Source organism: Girardinichthys multiradiatus, chromosome 21 (assembly GCF_021462225.1).
Source record: "Girardinichthys multiradiatus isolate DD_20200921_A chromosome 21, DD_fGirMul_XY1, whole genome shotgun sequence".
Taxonomy (NCBI): Eukaryota; Metazoa; Chordata; class Actinopteri; order Cyprinodontiformes; family Goodeidae; genus Girardinichthys; species Girardinichthys multiradiatus.
Window position 1 is genome coordinate 20,496,375 of NC_061813.1, and position 20,801 is coordinate 20,517,175.

A 20,801-nucleotide genomic window follows, 5' to 3' on the forward strand; every position below is an offset into this window, starting at 1 on the left:
ATTGCTTACACTAAAATGCACTTAGGTATGAGTGTGTCTGGTTGTGTTTCTATGTGTTGGATTGGTGACCTGTCCAGGGTGTAAACTGCCTCCTGCCCAATGACTGTTGGAGATAGACACATGTGACTGAAAGAATTTGTGAGTTTGGAAAATGGATGAAAAAAATGAAAATATTTTTCTTCAAAGGGGACATATCATGCAAAATCCCCTTTTTTAGCCTTTAAATACATTTTGTTGGGCACTTGGGGTCTGTAGGAGTGCAGAACAGTTGAGTTTAGTCTCTCCAGTCTTTATATTCTGTTTGGGTTGAATTTTTTCAGTCCGTCCAGCTTTCTCTATCATCTGTTACATTTTTCCAACTGTTACCTCACAATATTTGCTGCGGAACAGCTAAATAAGGACATGGACTTCCAGCTGATCAATTTCGCGAATCCGCCATATTTCTTACTTGCGATTTTTTTTAGTCCAAGCTCAAGTATGCCTACACTGTTGGGTTGTTGGGTGTATTAACCCACACAATTCATCACACCATCCACCAGCATCAGAACCTCTTCGTGCCTTGTTGAATTTTATTTTTCATGGAAATGTTCTCACATCAGTGGGGAAATTCCTCTTTTCCTCTTCTTTTCAAGCACGAGTGGCTTCAGCAACCTCCACCAGTATCAAGAAGGATTTACCGAAATACTTCACCTGATTAAGGGGTCAGTTCCTTCTGTCTATGGAACAACGGACGCAGCAAAGTGGTAAGCTGAAAATAATGATAAAATGACAAACATTATTTTAGACATTAATTTATTGTGTGTTGATATGACATGCTGGCCATTGTTTGGATAGCAGTAGCATCGTGCCTTCTGCTTATATTAGCGCTGTGTTCCCTTTTAGCTCCTTGACATAACCGTACGGCGTGTTTTGAATAGTATTATATAAACAGTTTTGTATTGTTCGTACCGTTTTTGTCTTGTTTCTGTGGCGCTAGGTAATTGTTTTTAAACTACAAAAATGGCCGAACAGGTTAAAGTGCAGTGCTCTTTCACCTGTAAGGGAGCGGGGTGTGAAGGGCCTTAACAGCATTTAAAGAGACCACCTCAAAACAGGAGTAAAAAAGTTACAATAACAAGGAATTCAGACCAAAGCGTTGCAGTTCCACTTTATATAGACCACAACTGAATGATTTAAGTTTGTAAAGGAAGCATTTAAAAGCATATGTCCCCGACAAATAATGCAATCAGAATTCAGTGAAAAACAAATATGCTTGAGATTGATTTTTTTAGCATATAGGACTAATTAATTTTATAAATAAGAACAGGTTAAAAATGAATCATAGGTTTTATCACGGTTTACGTGGAGCTTTTATTAACCTAGAAAGATTCTCATGTTTATCTTAAAAAGTAAAAGATGTCAAAAATGATTTGATCTATTATTTCTTTACATTTGCATGGAAAAACACATCTTATGTAAAGCAATACTTCTCTAACGTGTTATACCAAACCGGTAGCATGGTATGCTTAAAATGTTATATTTAAACTTCAAAGTTAATCAGATCAAACTGTTATTCAAAGATAAAAGAAAAAGCTACAGTATTTCCTTCTGGATAAATTGGGCAGAATTGATCTTTAGTTTGAATTTCCTGTTGTTAATCTCAAATTTTCCCGTTCAGCTGCCGCAAAACAAATACCTGACACACACACTAAAACATTCTTACAACATAACAAGGGATTTATTTAGCGGTGTTTTTTTTTTTTTTTAAAGGCTTTTATTTTGAAGGCGGCAACTAAAATTACTTGACGTTTGTCCCGTTTATTTATTCTAGCGACGCAGAGTCTGCACGCCTCTCCTCACTCCAACGTTAACTGTTACGGTGCTTTGGAAACCTCCAGGAAAAATACGGCATGTGTCTAAATCAGTACGAAAGGATTTTAAAAAGCTAACGGGGCGTTTAAAAGTCGACGCAGTTCTCACATTTAAGGCAAACAGGCTATTAAATCGCAAGGTAAAAACTTTGAGATTGTCTTGCAAAATGCTTTGTCATTCTGTTGCGTAACCAATGTTTGCATGTCAAAATCTTAAATCACAGATTATTCATATGCATTACACCTAAAATGACTGTGATGACGATCAGGGGTGTTGCCAGAGAGTTTTCTAAAGCGTAGTTCTTAAATTCCGTTTTTATTTACCGTAAAAACCCAAGTGTGAACAAAATATGCAATGCATTTTTTATCTGCTACTGATGTTGCTAAAACTGCTATTTACTGGTTAAGGTAAAACTGTGAGAAGATATTTTTAAAAATCCACACAGGAGATTGATGGAACATGTAGCTAGAAAAACATGATCTACCTTAATTTACTTGTTGATCTGGGAATTGCTCCTCTAGTTTCTACTCTGTTTTCTCTCTTACTTTCCTGTGACAGTCCATCCAACTTCCATTCTTTCTCCTTCTACGATCAACTCCTGTTTGTCTGGAACAATTTAGACAGTTTACAAACCATGGGCTTCACCTTCTCACGTGATTCAGGCCATGATATCAAAAGCATTAGAAAAAGAAGACTGACCATAGGAAGGTTAGTGCTACACTGTTGCACAAGCCAATAACTTTTCACCTTAATTACAGCAACGTTTTCTGTAGGTTGTTTACCATCTCATTCGGTCTGCCACTGGAGAAGTTTCATTTGAAACAAATACCAACAAATACATATCATTTTAAAATCCATTTGTCAATTTTATTCTAAGTATGAAATGCAAAAATACCTGTTTGTGATCAGACCAAATATGTCCTTTGTCATCAGTCTGAAAAGTATTTGTTGAGTGATGAAAGGGAAGGGTGACTGACTTCATCAGAGGGCAACAGATAACCTTAGAAAACCATGTTGGCCATGCCTTTTTTGAAAGAATTTCGAATTAAATAAATAAAACATTTCTTGAAACAAATCATTCCTGATCTATAAAATTGGATTTCTAATTTAAAAATGAATTAAAATAGTACAGAGAGCCAAAAGTGTCAGATGGCAGTTAATAAATTAAGTTTATTTATGTGATGTTTTAAATAAAAGTGAAAATATATAGTTAGATGAATAACTGACAAAATCTATAATTGTTTAATAATGCCCGTCAGTCAGACAGTCATTTTCTACCGCTTATTCCATAGTGGGTCATGGGGGAGCTGGTGCCTATTTCCAGCAGTCTATGGGCGAGACGCAGGGTACACCCTGGACAGGTCGCCAGTCCATCACAGGGCAACACACAAACAACCATGCATACACCTAAGGGCAATTTAGAGTGACCAATAAACCTAACAGGCATGTCTTTGGACTGTGGGAGGAAGCCAGAGTACCCAGTGAGAACCCACGCATGCACGGGGAGAACATGCAAACTCCATGCAGAAAGACCCCCGGCCAGGAATCGAACCCAGGACCTTCTTGCTGCAAGACAACAGTGCTACCAACTGCGCCACCGTGCCCATAATTTATTAAATACACAGATAAATAATTACATGAGGAAATTTATAGTAAAAATGTGAAATTGTTTTTTTTTTTTTTTATCCAACATAAAAATTTCAGCATTTAGTTAGAATTTTTTATGATTTCATGATTTTTATTTCATAAAATAATTTAAACTGTTGCCTCTTCCTAATACACCCTAACGCCTGATTGGCTAATCAACCTCTGAATGTTCACCTTGTTTATAGCACTGTTATTCCTGCCCACAGACTGATGGGTTAGGCTGGCAGATAACAAGCAAGTGAAATAATTGTACATTAATTTTAATTACAGTTAACAGTTAAACTGTAATTATTTCCTAATTAAAACCTTCAGTTACATATTCAATAAATTACTAAAAAATGTAAGTAATTATAAATATATGTTATTCTGTACATACATCAACTTTTTCTTTATTCAAATGCATATTGCTATTTTTAAATGGCATTTTTATTTGGATTGTGGCCCTTGTGGCCTTCAATAAAAATATGAGTATGTGTTATTTTCCCAAATTAACCTATACTTGACAAAACTGATCAAAATTGCAGTTCCCATGTTCATGGTCACGCAACATATTTCCTTTGTCATAAATATATAATTGACTGAATGAGGTTGTGGCTTCAGCTGTTTGCAGCAGTAGGATGCCTTTAATAAAACCAAGTTATTCCTTCTTTCTTCAGCTCCTTTTAACCAACTCAGGCATTCTCACCCTACAGAGAGGAAACACTCATTTACAAAAGGACTTCAGAATGCGTTATGCCCTCTTCCACTACAAAAATGTGACTTGACAAAACTGAGAATCTTACTGTGTCTGTGCTTGTTACTAGATGGCGAACGAGGCCAAACCATGCCCCTGTGATATTGGTGATCGGTCTGATTATGGAGGGCTGGGCCAAGAGGTCCAGATTGAGCACATCAAAGCATACGTAGTAAAACCCTCCGGCGCATCGGACAAGGCTGTGATTGTGATCCAAGATATCTTTGGATGGGAGCTTCCCAACACCAGATACATGGCTGACATGCTGGCTGCGAATGGATACATGTGTGTAAAGTTCCGTTCTATATATTGACTGATTAATGTGTTAGAATTGCTGTATTATTTGTAGTGATGTTCACTTTGCACATTTTGTCCTGTGCAGTGCTGTTTGTCCAGACTTCTTTGTTGGGAAGGAACCCTGGAGTCCAACCAAAGACTGGTCCAAATTTCAGGAGTGGCTTAAAGATAAAAAACCAACAGAGATTAACAAGTAAGTAGCCTTTCGGTTCAGGTCATTTGGGTGGAATACAACTGGACGTCATGTATGTAAATGTCTTAAATCCTTAAGAAAGTGCGCTGAGGCTGATAGTTATTTCCTTCTCAGAGAGGTTGATGCTGTGCTGAAGTACCTGAAGGAGCAGTGTGGGGCCAATCGTATCGGAACAGTGGGTTTTTGCTGGGGAGGAGTTGCAACACATTACGTGGCCTTACTATATCCAGAAATCAAAGCTGGAGTGTCTGTTTATGGTGTGTCCTTTAATCAGCAGAATATGTAGTATTGTTTGTTCTGAGTATTAGAATGGGTTTTTACGTGTTATTCTGCAGGGATAGTTCGTGAAAGGGAGGACAAGTATGCGCTAAAGAGCCCAACACTCTTCATCTTTGCAGAAAACGATAATGTCATCCCTCTGGACCAGGTAAATATGTGCTTTTTTTTAACTTTAAATAACCTTTTAAGTTTTGCGCACCACAAACCTGGCCTTTATGGAAGAGTGGTAAGCATTGTTGAATGAGAGCATACACTTTGTTGCTTGCCACAACACACACACACACACACACAGACATGTGGAAGAAGGCATTGAATATTTTGGACTACATGCAATGTGTGCTTGAAAACTGACCATGAACAAGAGCATCGTAAAAGAACATTCCGTGTAGGAATTTCAGTGTTTCTATGCTATTATGTTTTACTTATTGTGTATTGTTTGATATAGTTCTGAATGTGTGGCTGCTGTCTTGATCAGGTCTCCCTTTTAAAAGAGATTTCTGAAGTACACTTTGTATTGCTCTACCTAAGAAACACTCTGAAGTTTATGACTCCAAGTTGAGAAAATGCAAAAAGGTTTTCAAGGTATTGCTATTCTGTGCAGAAACACTTTCATTTTTTTCTCTCTTTAGGTAAGCACCCTGGAAGCAAATCTTAAGGAGAAATGCACCGTAAACTTCCAGGTGAAAATATTTCCTGGACAGACTCATGGCTTTGTACACCGGAGGAGAGAGGACATTAACCCTGCAGACAAACCCCAAATTGAGGAGGCCAGAAAGGACATGCTCAACTGGCTCAATAAGTACATCTGAGCAGATGTAGAAGAGACAATAAATCTAAGTTTGATAAGTTGCACTTAAGTTGAAATTGTTGCCTCAAAATCCATAATCAGAACCAAATCAATAGTTGTGATTGATTATTTTGGGGTGATATTAGATTACAATACAAATGTGTTTTTTGATGTCCTGATAATACTAAAGAATTAAAAATATATATTTTAACCAATTTATGCCAAAAACAGACCGAATGCAGTACAGAAACACTATAAACACAAAATAAACAGAAATATGAAATCTTATTTTTCACAACATTCATATCAGAATAAAACCTGATGAGCATTGAATTAATCTCAATGAAGGTGAAACACATGGAAATTTCAGCAGACAAACTTTTTTTTATTGGTGACTTTATAACGAATAAAGCTTGGACATTTTGTATCAAATGATAAATAGCAATACGCCATGCGATGTGGACATGGAGCTTGAGGAAGTGCCAAAGACCTCTCACACATTTAACCCCTGCAGAGCACACTCGAGCTGCTTTCCTTCAGTTGGGGAGATTCAATCTTCACTCTCTCCTTGGTTTCGGATGTCATCTATCTTTAGGATCATCTTAACCACCTGGGCAGCCAAAAGGATCTGCTGCTTCTTGCCAATCAGGGTCTCAATCACATGTTGCTGCTTCATGTCTGTTAACAAGGAAACAAAGCCAATTAAACATTTAAGCCAATTAAGTGCAGGGCTGTTTGAAAGGATAGGAATGAATATTTTCTTGCAATGAAGTCATGTGGATAGAAAAAAAAAATGTCCCTAAATGATCAGAGAACAAAGCATGATCTTACCGTTGGTATTTTTGTGCAAACAGTCGATGCCAAGGAAAGGGTTGTTGTCCTTGACTTGTCTGGCTCTGACCTCAGTCATAGTCTGGATGGGGTTCAGCCCGCTGTTTTCAGCCAATGCCATTGGGATGACCTCAAGAGCATCAGCAAACGACCTCATGGCATACTGTTCCAATGATGGACACTGTCAACGAAAACAAATGTAAGTCAAAAGGCCATGAAGTGAAAGTGGTACTGAAACAAGTATCTAAGTCATACCTTATCTGCCGCCTGGTTAACAGCGAGGGCACATGCAATCTCTGATGCTCCGCCTCCATACACAACACGGTTGTCTCTGACCAAATTGCGAATCACACACAGAGCATCATGGAGCGCACGCTTCGCCTCTTCGATGATCTACAAACATGAACGAGTGAATAAAAACCGAAATGCACCATGATAAACGTGTAGTTTACAGAGAGGCATTGTAGCTACTCACCATTTTGTTGCCACCACGGATGAAAATGGTTACAGCCCTGGTGTTTTTGCATTCTGTGATCACCAGCATATGGTCCTTGGTTGTGCCAAAGGAGATCTCCTTCACCAGGCCGGCAGAGCCGAGCTTCTCTGGTGTCAGCTCACTGAACCTGGGCACGATCCGCCCCCCAGTGGCGATCGCTATCAACTGCACCAAAAACACACCCAATGCTTAGGAACAGAACAGCACACACGTATAAACAACATACTCAACAATTTCATGGAATAAATCAATGTGGAGAGAGTTTAGAAAAGTTTGACTTTGAGGGTTTTAGCACATTTGAACCATTTCTTACTTCAATCTCCGGGCCACCGACCCAACGCACAGCAGGCAGCCCATTTTGTAGCAGAAGGTGGTTCGCCTCATCATCAAAGCCCCACTGACAGATGGCCAAATTAGCACCAGTGCTTTTAACCTAAAATTGACATCCAACGTTTTTAACCAGATGACTTAACAAGAACATTTATATTGTTACCATAACTATTATAATAAGCTCAAGCATAACAAAAGGTAAACAGCACACTCATTTTTGGTGTTCACCTGTTGGATCATCTCCTCAAACTTTTCTTTTTCATATTTCAGGAGGGCTTGGTAATCCTCAACTGACGTCACATCCAACTTATGCTTGGTCTTGGGCTTTGGCGGCTCAAACGGGCAGGTTAGAATAGCAATTTTAACATCTTTTAGAGCCTTAAAAAAGAAGAAAATAATAAAGTTATTAGCCGTGGAATGTTACAGTTTAATCAGATTAAACAGATTATGCTTCACTCTGTTTATTTCTAATCTGATAAAAATAAATTCCAAATTATTTATTTTTTTATCCTGCCAGATTGAGATTACAAGCAGATATTTAAAGACACGCAAATTCTCCCAAAAGATTATCCAAACATAATCATACCTTGGGCATCTGAGGGTGGCTGAACTCCTTGTCAACTATAACACCCTTGAAGAGCTGAGTGTCCTCCAGCTTTCCTCCTACTTTCCCCTCCACCTTGATGAGCTCAAAGTCTACATCCTTTCTTTCCATGTCAGCCACAGTAAGGATGGCATTCACTGCGATCTCTGCCATCTGTCTGTGGCAACGGTTAATTCTAGAAAAAACAAAAAACAAAAGACTTAAATATCTAGCAGGCTTGAAAGAGTAAATCACAGAAAAATTATGTTTTTTGTTTTTACTTAAAAATAGATTTTTCTCAATTAGGTCAAAAAACCGAATAGCGTGTATTTAGGAAATAAAACGTGATTGTAAACTCAAGCACCTTATGGACTTACACTTTTGATCCCAGCGTTGTCATGGCAGTCTGGATGAGAGGCTCAGTGTTGTTGGGGTCGCAGGGAAAACTTTCTGCCATTTTGTCCAGCGTCTCTATAGCTATGCGTGCAGCTTGGTCATAGCCATCGGAGATCCTGATGGGGTGGATTCCTCTGTCCAGCAGCTGCTCGGCCTGCTCTAGCAGAGCCCCAGCCAGCACTAGGGAGGCAAGGATAAAATAAAAATGCACAGATTGTCTAAATTTAAAGCTGGAATGAACCTGACAAGGCCTGTGAGCCAAGAGTGGTATTTTAGAAACGTTTCCTTAGGTGTTTATGTATTTCTGAATGAGGAACATATCCTCTTTTTAAAACCAAGATATTACAGCTGACATGTTAAGTCGTCATAATCTGTTGATGTCAATATCTTTAGTCGACGCACAACTCTGAATTTCTCAATCTTTTCAACAACAACCGCCTGTGTCTGGAGTACCCTCTGGCTGTAATCTACAGAGGTTCTGTGTCTATTGGGTAGTTTCAGCACCATTCATTGATCAGCTTCATCCAAGCTGTACTTGGATAAAGCGCCTGCTTCAGTGATTGATTAAATTCCCTTCTAAAAGCTAAGTTAGGTGACAATAAACTGAGGGTTTGGATATTCTGCAAGGCTTATTGGTTTAACAGAAGCACATGATTCATCAGACATAAAAAAGATAAAGCCACCTTAAATTTTTAGGTTTCACTATGAGGTTAAGTATGCTGTCTGCAACATTTTCCTTTAAATAAATCTGGACCCATGCTTAACTGATTAACATTGTGACTCCATTTGTTACTGTGCAAATTTCATAAAACCAACTATATTGGTTTTGCTTCTGCTCATTTTAAAGCACATTAAACCGCAAAGATTGTTATAAATTGGGATATTAACACTATCAAAACTTATAAATAAAACATACAGTTCTGGCACCCTGTGGCTTAGTGGTGGAGCTGGTGCACCATATACAGAGGCCATAGTCCTCAAAACAGCTGTTTGATTCTCGGCCTGAGCCATGCCCTGAAAGTCTTCCCCTGCTCTCAATGCCCTTCTTCCTATCAAACAACAAATGAATAAAGGCGAGTAGCACCATGGAAAAAATCTACGACAAAAACACAGTGGATATGTAAATTACAGGGAGATGTTACTTTCTCTATTGTCACATTTGATATAAAATATTTAATAGAAACAGGTTCTTCTTGAATGAACTAAAGCCTCTGCTTGTTTCCTGTTGATTTCCATCATATTTGACATATACGTTTAAGAGTTTTTATACTTTAAAGTGTTATTTCTATGAGGACACTGACCTTTGTTACATCCAAATAAATGCCAAATTTGGCTGATTAGAAAATAAAACTGCTTTTGACTTTTGCATGTGCAATTTGTTTACATGAATCACCTAACTGAAACCTTAATTGCATTACTTTAAAAAAAAAAAAAAAAAAAACCCAGCAGCACCTTATATGAATGAACAGTTGTGTTTATGTGAGGATGCCACTTTTTGGAAATCAATAATTTTAGCAGAATGCATTCAGAGTTACCATCAGACCTGTGCCAAGTCACGTACCAACAACTCCAGTGGTTCCATCACCAATCTCATCATCTTGGGACTTGGACAGCTCCACCATAAGCTTGGCAATCTGGTGGTCAACATCCATCATGCTGAGAATAGTGGCTCCATCATTAGTGACAGTCACCTCTCCATCCTTGTCAACCATCATTTTGTCCAGACCTAATTGAAAATCGTTGAAGAGCAATGTCAATATCCTAATAGTATATGGAAGATAGAGATTTATAATAAAAATCCTATAGTAAACACTCAACATCTTAGCACATTATCAACTGAAATGACTGTGCTGTTGATAGTTATTACGTACCATTAGGTCCCAAAGATGTTTTCAGCGTTGAAGCGACTGCTTTGGCTGCCATGATGTGAGACTGTAAAACACAATATTTCCATGTTAGAAAGCAATTACATTTTTATTTTCACATTTAAATAGCTGTCACCTATGATGACTCAATTATACAGGCCAAGCGCATCACCACTGACCATAATGGGCAGAGCTCTGTGAAGCAACACCCCCTGAATGAGCACCATACAGGGAGCACATGGGCCTCCATGTTAGCATGACGACTTACAAAGCTGGCGAGCGCTGTTCCGATACTAATGTACATTTAGCGGGGTTTCCACAACAGGTCTATGCATAAGACGCAAGCCCTTACACTCATGTTCCTCTCCTTATTAACTCAAATAACGAGAAACTATCGAATTTCCTCCTCGTTAGCCGTAATGCTAACTTCGCTAGCTAGCCCATTGTACCTTCAATGCGTCAATGCCTGTTAGCCGAGTCTTCCTGTCCTGGTCTTTAATGATGATGAAGGGCCTGCCATATTCATCAAATGCCAATGTGCCCAAGGAGGACATGTTAAGAGGATTTAAGTGCCGCGATAGGCGGTCAATACTTAGAAAAGTGAGGTTTAATGATGTTGATCAGGAGTGTTGCAGCGTAACAAGCCGCACGGATCTGTCGGCGACTTCTGGAAGGCTCCACGGGCGGGGAGGGCGGAACCAAATACCCAGAAATGCTCCTTACTAAACGCTCGAAAACTCCCTTATAGAGTTACAGTGCACTCTGTTGTCTAAAATCATGAATTTATATGCTTTATACAAGTAATAGCAACATTGTCATGACGGCCATTTAAAAGAATATCAGTAAAAAGTGTTTTTTGTTTTTTTTTTGCAACGTGGTTTATTCCGATCACGTCAAATCTCAGTACGCGCTCTGATCTCGCGTGAATTCTTCAAAAGTCTGTGGAAAGGCGTTGACGGAGTGAATTAGCAAAGCCATTCTAAATAGGTAAGACTCGTTCTAAAGATGGATTTTCATTAGTTATATTTTATGTTTTTATGTTTATGCGGTACCGGATACTAGCATTTAGGTTGGACTCCCTCGGAGTTTATATCAGTTAGCTTTAGTTTATTACTTGTCTTAACTAGCTAACTTTGTTTTATGTTTACGATAGCTGCTTTTATTTTGGCATTAAGTGACGGAATATAGACATTTCGCTTCCATTGTGCTGTAATGGTAACTGCTGTCATTGTGAACGTTTGGACTTCCGGTCAGCTGTTAGTATACTTCCGGCCGGACGGTGGAGACTTTACCCAGCTTGAAAGGTGTTTCTGTGGCCGTCTGTCTCTTATTTGTTCAAGTATGTCGGTAAGGGGATCAGTTTGGTGCACATCTCTTAAGCCGAGTAGATGATCTGATTTTAATTTGTTCTCATCCATCAATAGCAGGTTTGTTTTAATTAGTTACACTCGTGGCCATGATTGTGTCCTATTGAAACTCCTGCTTTTCTCTCAAGAATTAAGCTCCAGATTTTAAATTGCAGCTTCTGATACGAGTCAATTGAAAATGCACTATGAAGGTGGTAGCTATTACTTTCTTAACACTTTATAAACTATTAACCCAAAGCCCCATGCAAAAACAGGGTTGTAGTCCTGACTTATTGCAGGGAAATTGATCATATCTCACCAGCTTTAAATCACTACACTGGATCCCTGTTTAATGAAGGAACCTATATTAGGCTTATTTTTCTATAAGGCACTGAATGGTCTTGGAGATGAATCAATTGAAAGTTGTAATGCACATAATTATCCTACTTCTAAAAAGAGAGGTTTATTTAGCAGTCTCAAGACGAGAACTATACAAGAGAAGGCAGCGTTTAAACTCTCTGTTCTTCAGCTCTGAAACCAACATCCTGAAAAACCTTAAATGTGCACAAACTCATATACATCAGGACTGAAATATTACAGTTTAGAGGAATTTTCCTGTAAAGCCTAACATTTGTTTATCAAATTATTTTATTGTCTTTTAGAAACAATGTCGTACAAAAGTATTCAGACCCCTTGAGCTTCTTCACATATTGTCAATGTCACAACCACAGTCTTCCGTGTATTGTCTTTGGGTTTTAATGTGCTAGACTAACACAAAGTAGTGCACAACTGTGACGCTGAAGGAAAATATGTTTTTTTTTGTTGTTTTTTTCTGGGGTATGACTGTGACAGTAGGTCTGATTGGGGGAAAATAGATTGATTTATCAAATGTTTTTATGTAAATGCAAAAAAAGGCCTCTGTTTTTCTGGCTTTTCTAGCATGCCTTGTGAGGTGAAACCTCGTTTTGTTGTGTTGTACGGGTCTCAGAAGGGTCAGGCTCAGTCCATAGCTGAGAGCATAGCTGACGAGGCTAAGGAGCATGGGCTGGTCGCTGATCTCTGCTGCCTGAACCAGAACGAGAAGGTATCTGCCAATAATGTTACATCAGACAGAATTACTGTTGTAGTGCATGAGCTATTGCACACGAGAACCCATTTGGAACACTATAAGGATTCACCTAATTTACCTGAATGCTTTGCAGAAGCACTTATTAGTAGTTTACAATCTATCTGTTTCCAGTACAGTTTGGAGAAGGAGTGTGCTCCAGTAGTCTTTGTCGTGTCTACCACTGGAGATGGGGAACCTCCAGACAATGCCTTAAAGTTTGTGAAGCGCATCAAGAAAAAGACCCTCTCCCCTGACCACTATAAACACCTTTTATATGCACTTTTAGGTAATGTTTTACACAAGGGGATTAAGCAGTCCTTTGTCTAGTTTATCTGTCAAACTATATGATCTGCTTTGTAATAATTTATAAAGCAATGTTTTGCGAATGTAAGCTCACATTATTTTTCTGTTCCAATGATGGAGCATCATTAGTTTTTGTCTGTTTTTATCAGGTTTAGGCGACACAAATTATGCGAATTTCTGCAACTGCGGGAAGACAATAGAACGTCGTCTTCAGGAACTTGGAGCCAAACAGTTCTACCCGACGGGGTATGCAGATGATGGCGTAGGGTAAGCAGTCGTCCAACTTTGATCACTTTTTTCTTCTCCGTGCCGCTGTTGTCTCATTGTCCTGCTGATTCTGTTTTGTCTAAGGTTGGAGCTGGTTATTGACCCTTGGCTTGAAGGACTGTGGAACGCCATTAAAAGTGCCCTATCAAAAATGGCTTCTGACATGACTGCCCAGCTTTATCAAAATGTTGAAGACTCTGCCCAAGAAAAGCCTGACTCGACCTTACCGGATGTCCAGTTGAACCTCTTAAGCATTGCTGATAAACAGAACTGTGAGCCAGACTCTAAACATGCATCTCCTTTGGCCATTTCTGATGTCAGACCAGCTTCTTCTCCTGGGAGCACTGGTTTAGCATCCCAGTCTACCTCAACTGTCTTTACATCAGCACCAAAAACTCAAGCCTGCAGCGAAGGAGCCCCCTTTGTTTCCTTGGCAGCCTCACTGAGGAGCTCCCTGCCGCCGCTTTCTGAGTCCTCCTTGAACATTCCTGCTCTACCTCTGCCATACTTGGATGTTACTTTTCAGGAGGCGGACGCTGCCGAACAGGTGAAGAATTTTCAAGATAAGACAAAAAGGCAAATATATCTATTATACTTCATCGTTCATCTCATAAAGCTTTTCTTTTTCCAGGCTGTTGAAATATTGAACAAGGAGACTCTTTATCAGGTGCCCATTTCTAAGGCAGTTCAGCTGAGCAAAGGGGATTCAGTGAAGACAGCCCTTCTGCTGGAACTGGACATTTCAGTAAGCATTACAATATACCATTCAGTGCCCTCACTATGTATCAGTTCCTCTGGTAAAGATAAATCAGTCATTTGTTGCATTAGCATATTCTCACCGACAAAATCCAACCTTTAATTTGAGCTCTTCTCGTCAGCTCACCGCACAGGTTTTCTACTGCATTTAGGTCTGGGGACTGCGATGGCCATGGAAGAAGGTTGATTCTGTGTGCTCATTTGGCCATAGGTTTGGATCTTAATCCTGCTGAAATTCAGTTCAGTGCAGTTTCTTTATTGATCCCTTGGGTAAGCTTGTTATGGAGTTAAAAAAGCAGACGACCATAGTACCCAACATGAAAAACAGACGCTGGACTATATTCACAGAGAGAAAATAGAGACATAAAAATAGAAAAGTTCTTCAGACTCCATTAAAACCACCACATTTAAAACCCTTCAGTTACAATATCACCTTAAAAGGCTGAAATGCATTGCAAGAAATAGACGAGAGATAAATAAAATAAGACTTAACAACGACCCAATCTCAGCTTTCTGTTAGAGGTGATCTTAAGACACTTCTAACAGATGTTGGAGATGTTTCTTTTCCTTCCTGACCACTCTCTTCACTGGGCTTGGTGTCCAGATATTTTATGCCCTTGCCCCGACTTGTTTCTCACAGTTCCAGTTTAAAACTTTTTATCCGGCGCTCTTGCAACTATTTCCTTACTTCTGAAGATCCACACACATCTCCTTTACTTGAATGTACGAAATTCAGTGGATTTGTTCCCCCACTGAATAAATGTACTCCAGTGCTTTGAACTTTCTAAAGTTTTCAGTGTTGCATTATGCTACTACAATAAAAGATACATTTATTGCAAGGACTTTTATACATTTTTACCTAACAAGTGGGGAAGCAGCTGTGCATTTTATTATAATGAGGTTCTTAAATTGTTTTCATCTCAAGGCTTGTCCATCCATGACCTATCAGCCTGGGGATTCTTTTGACGTGTTCTGCCCAAACAGGGCTGAAGACGTGGACCAGCTGGTCCACAGACTTGGCCTGCAGGACCAAAAGAACCATCGTGTTCAGATTACTCTAAGGGAGGATACGAAGAAAAAAGGCAAGATCACAATTGTTTATTTTTTGGTTTAGACAGATATACTTTTTTTTTATGTAAACAGGAAATATCAAATTGCATGTCAATATATTTGTTTTTCATAATGATTCGAATTTTTACCTTCTTAGACTGTCTTTTCTCGCCTCTTAAAGGTGCTCAGGTGCCGTCGCACATCCCTCAAAACATTTCTCTGCTGTCCCTGCTCACTTGGTGCCTTGAGATCAGGAGCATTCCTAAGAAGGTACAGTACATCCCAAGGTTGCTCTGCAGACACTTGAACCATTTTATTTTAGTTTATTTTGAACATGTACTTGTTGTCACAACCCGGCATGTGAGGTCATGACAAAAAACTGCAGACACACCCATTTCATCAACCAATTAAATGTTTTTTATTTTATTTTTTATTAAATGAACTTAAGTTAAAGCAAAAGAAACAATTAAACAAGACACATTAGTGAGTGTGAGTATCAGTTGTTTGGTTTGCATGTTTATGAATGAGTGAATATGTAAGTGTTGTCTGGTGTAAAACAAACTAAGCCAAACCAAATACCTGAATTTTAAAAAGACGGGGAACTTCGGGCCCAGGTGTTCCCAGTCAGCTACCGACTCCAAACCACTCCCACTTCATCTGAGTGACAGACGTCAAATATTAAAGGCAGGCAAAAACAGGAGCCGTCACAGTTTCCAACATAAATATGTTTCTGACAAGTTTAAAAAAAAACCAAAATCATTATTTCTGATTTAATCCACTGAGGTGTTTTTTCAAGTCTATGTGTTTGTAACTCGAATGGTGAAGTGTTTTTTGTTTCTTGCACTGTTGCTTTGCAGCAAGAAGGTCCTGAGTTCAACTCCTGGCCGGGGGTCTTTATGCATGGAGTTTGCATGTTCTCCCCGTGCATGCGTGCGTTCTCTCCAGCTACTCTGGCTTTCTCCCACAGTCCAAAAACATGATGGTTAGGTTAATTAAGTCTCTCTCAATTGCCCTTAAGTGTGAATGGGTGATTGTTTGTCCTGTGTGTCTCTGTGTTGCCCTACGATGGGCTGGCGGCGTGTCTAGGGTTTACCGCCACTGGAGATAGATACCAGCTCCCCCGCGACCCTGTACGGAAGAAGTGGGTTTAGAGAATGGATGGTTGATATCTAATTAAGAAAATCTATCTTTTTCTTTTCAAGCCTACTGGAGCTCAGAGTGTCATTCCTAAACCGTAGTTCTAGAAAGCCACGTAGCGGTTCAGAGTTGGCTTTAATAAGCTCGGTGAAGGCTGAATTTACTGAGTCTGGGGTTGAAGTTAAAATATTCATCAAACTTTTCAGGTCGCCTGTGGCAGTGTAGAATTAAAATCACATTCGGCCTGTGAAAATGTCAAATTGTGGCAGTCCTGAGCTGTGAAAAAATGAGCTGCATGAGTTTCATCCTGTCCTTACAGGTTTCTGGAGATCACTGCTTTACTGGTAGCTAATCCCAAAACACCTTCACATAGTCTTTGTCATTTTCATTAAAGATTGAATCATATTCATTTCTTAATGAATGTATCATTTTACTATTTGAATTTCTTGTCATATAATAGAATAGATTAGAATAGAACTATAATTCATTGTCCTTCAGTGGGGACATTCGGGTGTACCAGCAGCAAATGGAAGCATGCAGATACACACAAAGGTTCAAAATATAAAAACAATAAATAAGAACTGTTACAGTAAAGGAAAATTTACAACATAAGAAAGAAATACTGTACGGTTAGCATTCTCAGATTAAAAGAAATGTGCAATTTAGTAGGGTAATTTAGGAAATGCACAAAATGTGAATGTAAATTTGTGCATAAAATACAAAAACAGGCTATTTACAAGCAATGGAAAAACGGTGCCAACAACAGCAGGGATGTAAACACTTATTGAGCTTGTTGGGAGCAGTGATGGTTATAAAGTTTAACAGCTTCTGGGAGGAAAGACCTGTGACAATGCCCCTTTGTGCACTTAGGATGCAGCAGTCTTTCATCGGAGAACTCTACTGTTCTGCAACAGCGTCATACATGGGGTGGGAGACATTATCAAAGAGTGATGTTATAAGCAGTTCATTATTTATAAATAACAAAGTAATTAACAAAAAAAAAAACAAGTTTTTTAAAAATGATCAACTTGAGGAATATTTAGTATTGAAAACCCCCATTTATTTATGCGTCTCATATTATAATACTTTGTATTCCACTGAGTTAACATGGTGCTATTTATATTTGAATATATATTGATCCAATAGCAATATGTCAATATGAAACACTGATGACCGAGCTCCTAATACCTATCTCTAAGGGAGAGCCCAGACGCCCTGCGGAGGAAACTTATTTCGGCTGCTGGTATCCGTGATCTCGTTCTATCGGGTCACGACCCGAAAGAAAGCTCATGACCATAGATTAGGGTAGGAACGTAGATCGGCCGGTAAATCGAGAGCTTTCTCTTTTTCACTCAGCTCTCTCTTCCCCACGACAGACCGGTACAGCGCCCGCATCACTGCTGACACAGCACCAATCTGTCTGTCAATCTCCCGCTCCATTTTTTTCCCCTCATTCATGAACAAGACCCCAAGATACTTGAATTTCTCCACTTGAGGCAGGACCTCCCCACCTGACCCGGAGAAGGCACTCTACCCTTTTCCAGCTCAAGACCATGGCCTCGGACTTGGAGGCACTTATTCTCATCCGCTTCACACTCAGCTGCGAACTGCTCCAGTGAGAGCTATAGATCACAAGCTGATGAAGCCAGTAGGACCACATCATCCACAAAAAGCAGAGACGCAGTCCTACTGCCACCAAAACGGATCCCCTCAACACCTTGGCTGCACCTAGAAATTCTGTCCATAAAAGTTATGAACAGAATCGGTGACAAAGGGCGACCTTGGCGGAGTCCAACCCTCACCGGAAACGAGTCCGATTTACTGCCGGCAATGCGGACAAAGCTCTGACACCGGTCATACAAGAACCTAACAGCCCATTTCAAAGGGCCTGGTACCCCATACTCCCGGAGTACCCCCCACAGGATTCCCAGAGGGACACAGTCGAATGCCTTCTCCAAGTCCACAAAGCACATGTAGACTGCTGTAGACACATGTAGAGCTGGTCCAGTGTTCCACGGCCAGGACGAAAACCACACTCCTCCTCCTGAATCCGAGGTTCGACTATCCAAGGGTTATAAATATCATGTGACACAAAACACCATCAAAATGGGAAAGACAAGAGAACTTGGTATTCAAATAAGGCACATGTGTGTTGATCTTGATAAGGTTGGGAGGCTGCTGCATAAAACTGCTGTTCACCTAAACCTGCCGATATCTAGAGTCAGAGGAGAAATGACTAAGTCTAAAACAACTGAAGTGTGAGAAACAAAGACTAGATGAGGACCCATCTTTATCTTGCCAGAGAGGAGCTCACTGTTTAGAACTGTATGAGTGTTTATAAGTGTGTGAGATTGTGCTACAGCAATAAAAAAAGAAAAAAAATATATATATATATATTTATTTTAAGGCTTTTTACAAGTCTAATTAATGTTGAGTTCATATCTGGTGACTTAGGAAATTATTGACTACATTTACAAACACTTTCTCATTAAAACCCTTTTGTTTAATAGCCTATTAAAGCGACTATGACTAAAAGCGCTCTGCTTTACTGAAAGATAATTACCTCTGCATCTCAGGAATCACATTATGTAAAAGAATGCGTGGCAGGAGCCTGTTCCGGCGGAGCTAATGTGCAGCTCGACTTTGTTTTTCAGTCAGTGAAATTTATCGATATAGTTTAAAGTTTCAGTTAAAGTTCATGTTTTCCTAGGTGTTCGTAAAGATAATTATTCCTAACGTTCCAAATACATGCTACTGATCTCTGCATACATATACAACTCAAACTGCCTGATTATTCAACCCATTTGTGTTTTTTTTTCCCAGTCTGGTTATCATTTCAGATTGATTTTATAGCTGCAGGAGGAAATTGAATAATTTCTTCAAAATGAGCTTTTTAGTGCTTCCTCGTGATCTTTAAAGTCTTTCAATTGAAAACACAGCCTACGGTTTAGGAAAACAAGTAATTTTGAATTAACTGGTTTTTAAATTTCAACTTCAACGTGCCGTTTGTTAGTAGAACTCAGTACCTGATTACAGTAATGGGCTCTGATGAATTTAAGCATTAAAAGCTTGCCTTTGGCTCAAATGGCCCGACAAAATTATCTCTAAATTTAATTACGTTTTATAGTGGCTAAAGCAGCACCACATTTATTAAACTGTCTTGCATAACTAGGATCGAATTGTCTTCTGCCGTAGTTTTCGGTTTGGCATACATTGTCCTGCTTTTGTGTCATTATATGTACTTTCATTTGGTTCTGTTCTGTGGATGAAACTTTGAGTAAGGATAAAGTGCTAAAGTAATTCCTGCTGTAGCTGATGGAGGTGCAGAGCAGCTTTGGGTAAAATCGCTCCTGTTTTGTGTCTTTTTGAAGGCTTTTCTGCGAGCGCTAGTGGAACATACATCGGACAGTGGCCAGAGGAGGAGACTCCAGGAACTCTGCAGTAAGCAAGGTGCTGCAGACTACAACCTTTATGTCCGAGATTCAAGCCTCAGCGTTTCGGAGCTTCTCGCCGCCTTCCCGTCCTGCTCGCCTCCTCTCAACCTCCTCATAGGTCAGACATCGTGCTGTCTACTCAAGCATTTCCATGCATTTTCAGTTCTGCATTAGAGTTTACATACACTCATTATAGGCCGAAATGCTATAAAAACAGGGTCAGGTTTATAAATACAGGCTCAAATATATACATACTACCCATTTGATTTATTGTTTCTCAACAAGTTAGATGGGAACCACATGCGTTTTGTAGTCATCATTACAGTCTTAGCACAATTTTATCTGCCAATGATCTGGCTTTTGCAGCATAGTCCATACATTTGTCATATGTTTGAGATCAGGGCATTTCTAAAACGCTAATGGTAGCCTGTTTTATCCATTCGGAAGTCATTGTTGAAGTGTTTGGGATCATTGTTGTGTGAGCACCCTGTTTCCACCAACTAGCTGATGATTTCAGGAGGTTATAACATTTGGAGGTAGTTAGTCATCAAGCTTCATTACTTCATCTACTTTTTGCAAAAATTTGGGAAATACAGCACTACCACTGGCAAAAAAAAAAAAAAAAAAATAGCCCCACAGCATGATGTTGCCACCCCCGTGCTTTTAAGTTGGTATTTTGTTCATAGGTTTGAAAGCTTCAAATTGACTTCTCCGTATACACTTATTGTGGCCAAATAACCCATTCTAAGTCCCATCTAACCATGAAATGTTACTGTAGAAGGCATTTTACTTGTCCATGTGAGCACCTGCGGATTTTATTTGGGATGAAGAAGTAGATTTTTGAGCATTGTCTGCAATGTCTCAGACAATGGCCACAAGAAGCCCGTTTTACTGAATGTCTTAACCAACCTGTTTGGGTCAGACAGTTAAAACCTGGACACAATTGGGTGTTCTGACTGGACAATAATCCCATCCATTGATCAAATTGGTTTTGGACTTGATAAAGCAACGCAACATTAAATTTCTGAAACTCCGTTGCCAAATCTCTAACCTTGATAAACTATAAAATGATAAACTATAGTTAAAACCCAGTCCATACCAGGAAACTGAAC

General features: G+C 39.4%; 3 protein-coding genes across 9 annotated transcripts in view; 2 read left to right on the top strand and 1 right to left on the bottom strand.

Annotated features, from left to right (window-relative positions):
* cmbl (carboxymethylenebutenolidase homolog (Pseudomonas)) overlaps positions 1–6,002 on the top strand; it is a 47,164-nt gene extending 41,162 nt beyond the window's left edge. For 2 of the 4 annotated variants that reach the window (XM_047349426.1, XM_047349427.1), the window contains 6 exons: positions 633–743; positions 4,302–4,516; positions 4,614–4,721; positions 4,836–4,978; positions 5,057–5,148; positions 5,630–6,002. In XM_047349426.1, the coding sequence (XP_047205382.1) occupies positions 4,302–4,516; positions 4,614–4,721; positions 4,836–4,978; positions 5,057–5,148; positions 5,630–5,809 (738 nt within the window). In that variant the 5' untranslated portion in view covers positions 633–743 and the 3' untranslated portion in view covers positions 5,810–6,002. Of the gene's footprint in view, positions 1–632; positions 744–1,804; positions 1,991–2,409; positions 2,560–4,301; positions 4,517–4,613; positions 4,722–4,835; positions 4,979–5,056; positions 5,149–5,629 lie in introns of those variants that run through there. The other 2 variants (XM_047349425.1, XM_047349428.1) reach the window with 2 other exon arrangements.
* Positions 6,003–6,147: 145 nt separating this feature from the next.
* Positions 6,148–10,975, bottom strand: cct5 (chaperonin containing TCP1, subunit 5 (epsilon)). Its single transcript, XM_047349416.1, has 11 exons — positions 10,738–10,975; positions 10,295–10,355; positions 9,985–10,149; positions 8,405–8,603; positions 8,031–8,223; positions 7,673–7,822; positions 7,428–7,547; positions 7,094–7,279; positions 6,874–7,011; positions 6,619–6,799; positions 6,148–6,465 (listed from the first exon to the last, which is right to left on the bottom strand). Exons 1-11 carry the CDS (start codon positions 10,840–10,842, stop codon positions 6,338–6,340), a joined length of 1,626 nt encoding a protein of 541 aa, XP_047205372.1. The 5' UTR covers positions 10,843–10,975; the 3' UTR covers positions 6,148–6,337.
* Positions 10,976–11,161: 186 nt separating this feature from the next.
* Positions 11,162–20,801, top strand: part of mtrr (5-methyltetrahydrofolate-homocysteine methyltransferase reductase) — a 46,526-nt gene continuing 36,886 nt past the window's right edge. Inside the window, exons 1-9 of one of the 4 annotated variants that reach the window (XM_047349413.1) lie at positions 11,162–11,275; positions 12,574–12,718; positions 12,875–13,028; positions 13,195–13,312; positions 13,397–13,859; positions 13,944–14,057; positions 14,994–15,150; positions 15,300–15,388; positions 19,627–19,807. In XM_047349413.1, the coding sequence (XP_047205369.1) occupies positions 12,575–12,718; positions 12,875–13,028; positions 13,195–13,312; positions 13,397–13,859; positions 13,944–14,057; positions 14,994–15,150; positions 15,300–15,388; positions 19,627–19,807 (1,420 nt within the window). In that variant the 5' untranslated portion in view covers positions 11,162–11,275; position 12,574. Of the gene's footprint in view, positions 11,276–11,525; positions 11,716–12,573; positions 12,719–12,874; positions 13,029–13,194; positions 13,313–13,396; positions 13,860–13,943; positions 14,058–14,993; positions 15,151–15,299; positions 15,389–19,626; positions 19,808–20,801 lie in introns of those variants that run through there. The other 3 variants (XM_047349415.1, XM_047349412.1, XM_047349414.1) reach the window with 3 other exon arrangements.

Excerpts from the sequence above, each read along its gene's own strand:
- cct5 (XM_047349416.1), bottom strand. The coding sequence starts at position 10,842 with ATGTCCTCCTTGGGCACATTGGCATTTGATGAATATGGCAGGCCCTTC. Across the intron at positions 10,356-10,737 it reads CAGGCATTGACGCATTGAAG|TCTCACATCATGGCAGCCAA; the intron begins GTACAATGGGCT and ends TGTGTTTTACAG. Across the intron at positions 6,466-6,618 it reads TTTGCACAAAAATACCAACG|ACATGAAGCAGCAACATGTG; the intron begins GTAAGATCATGC and ends CCTTGTTAACAG.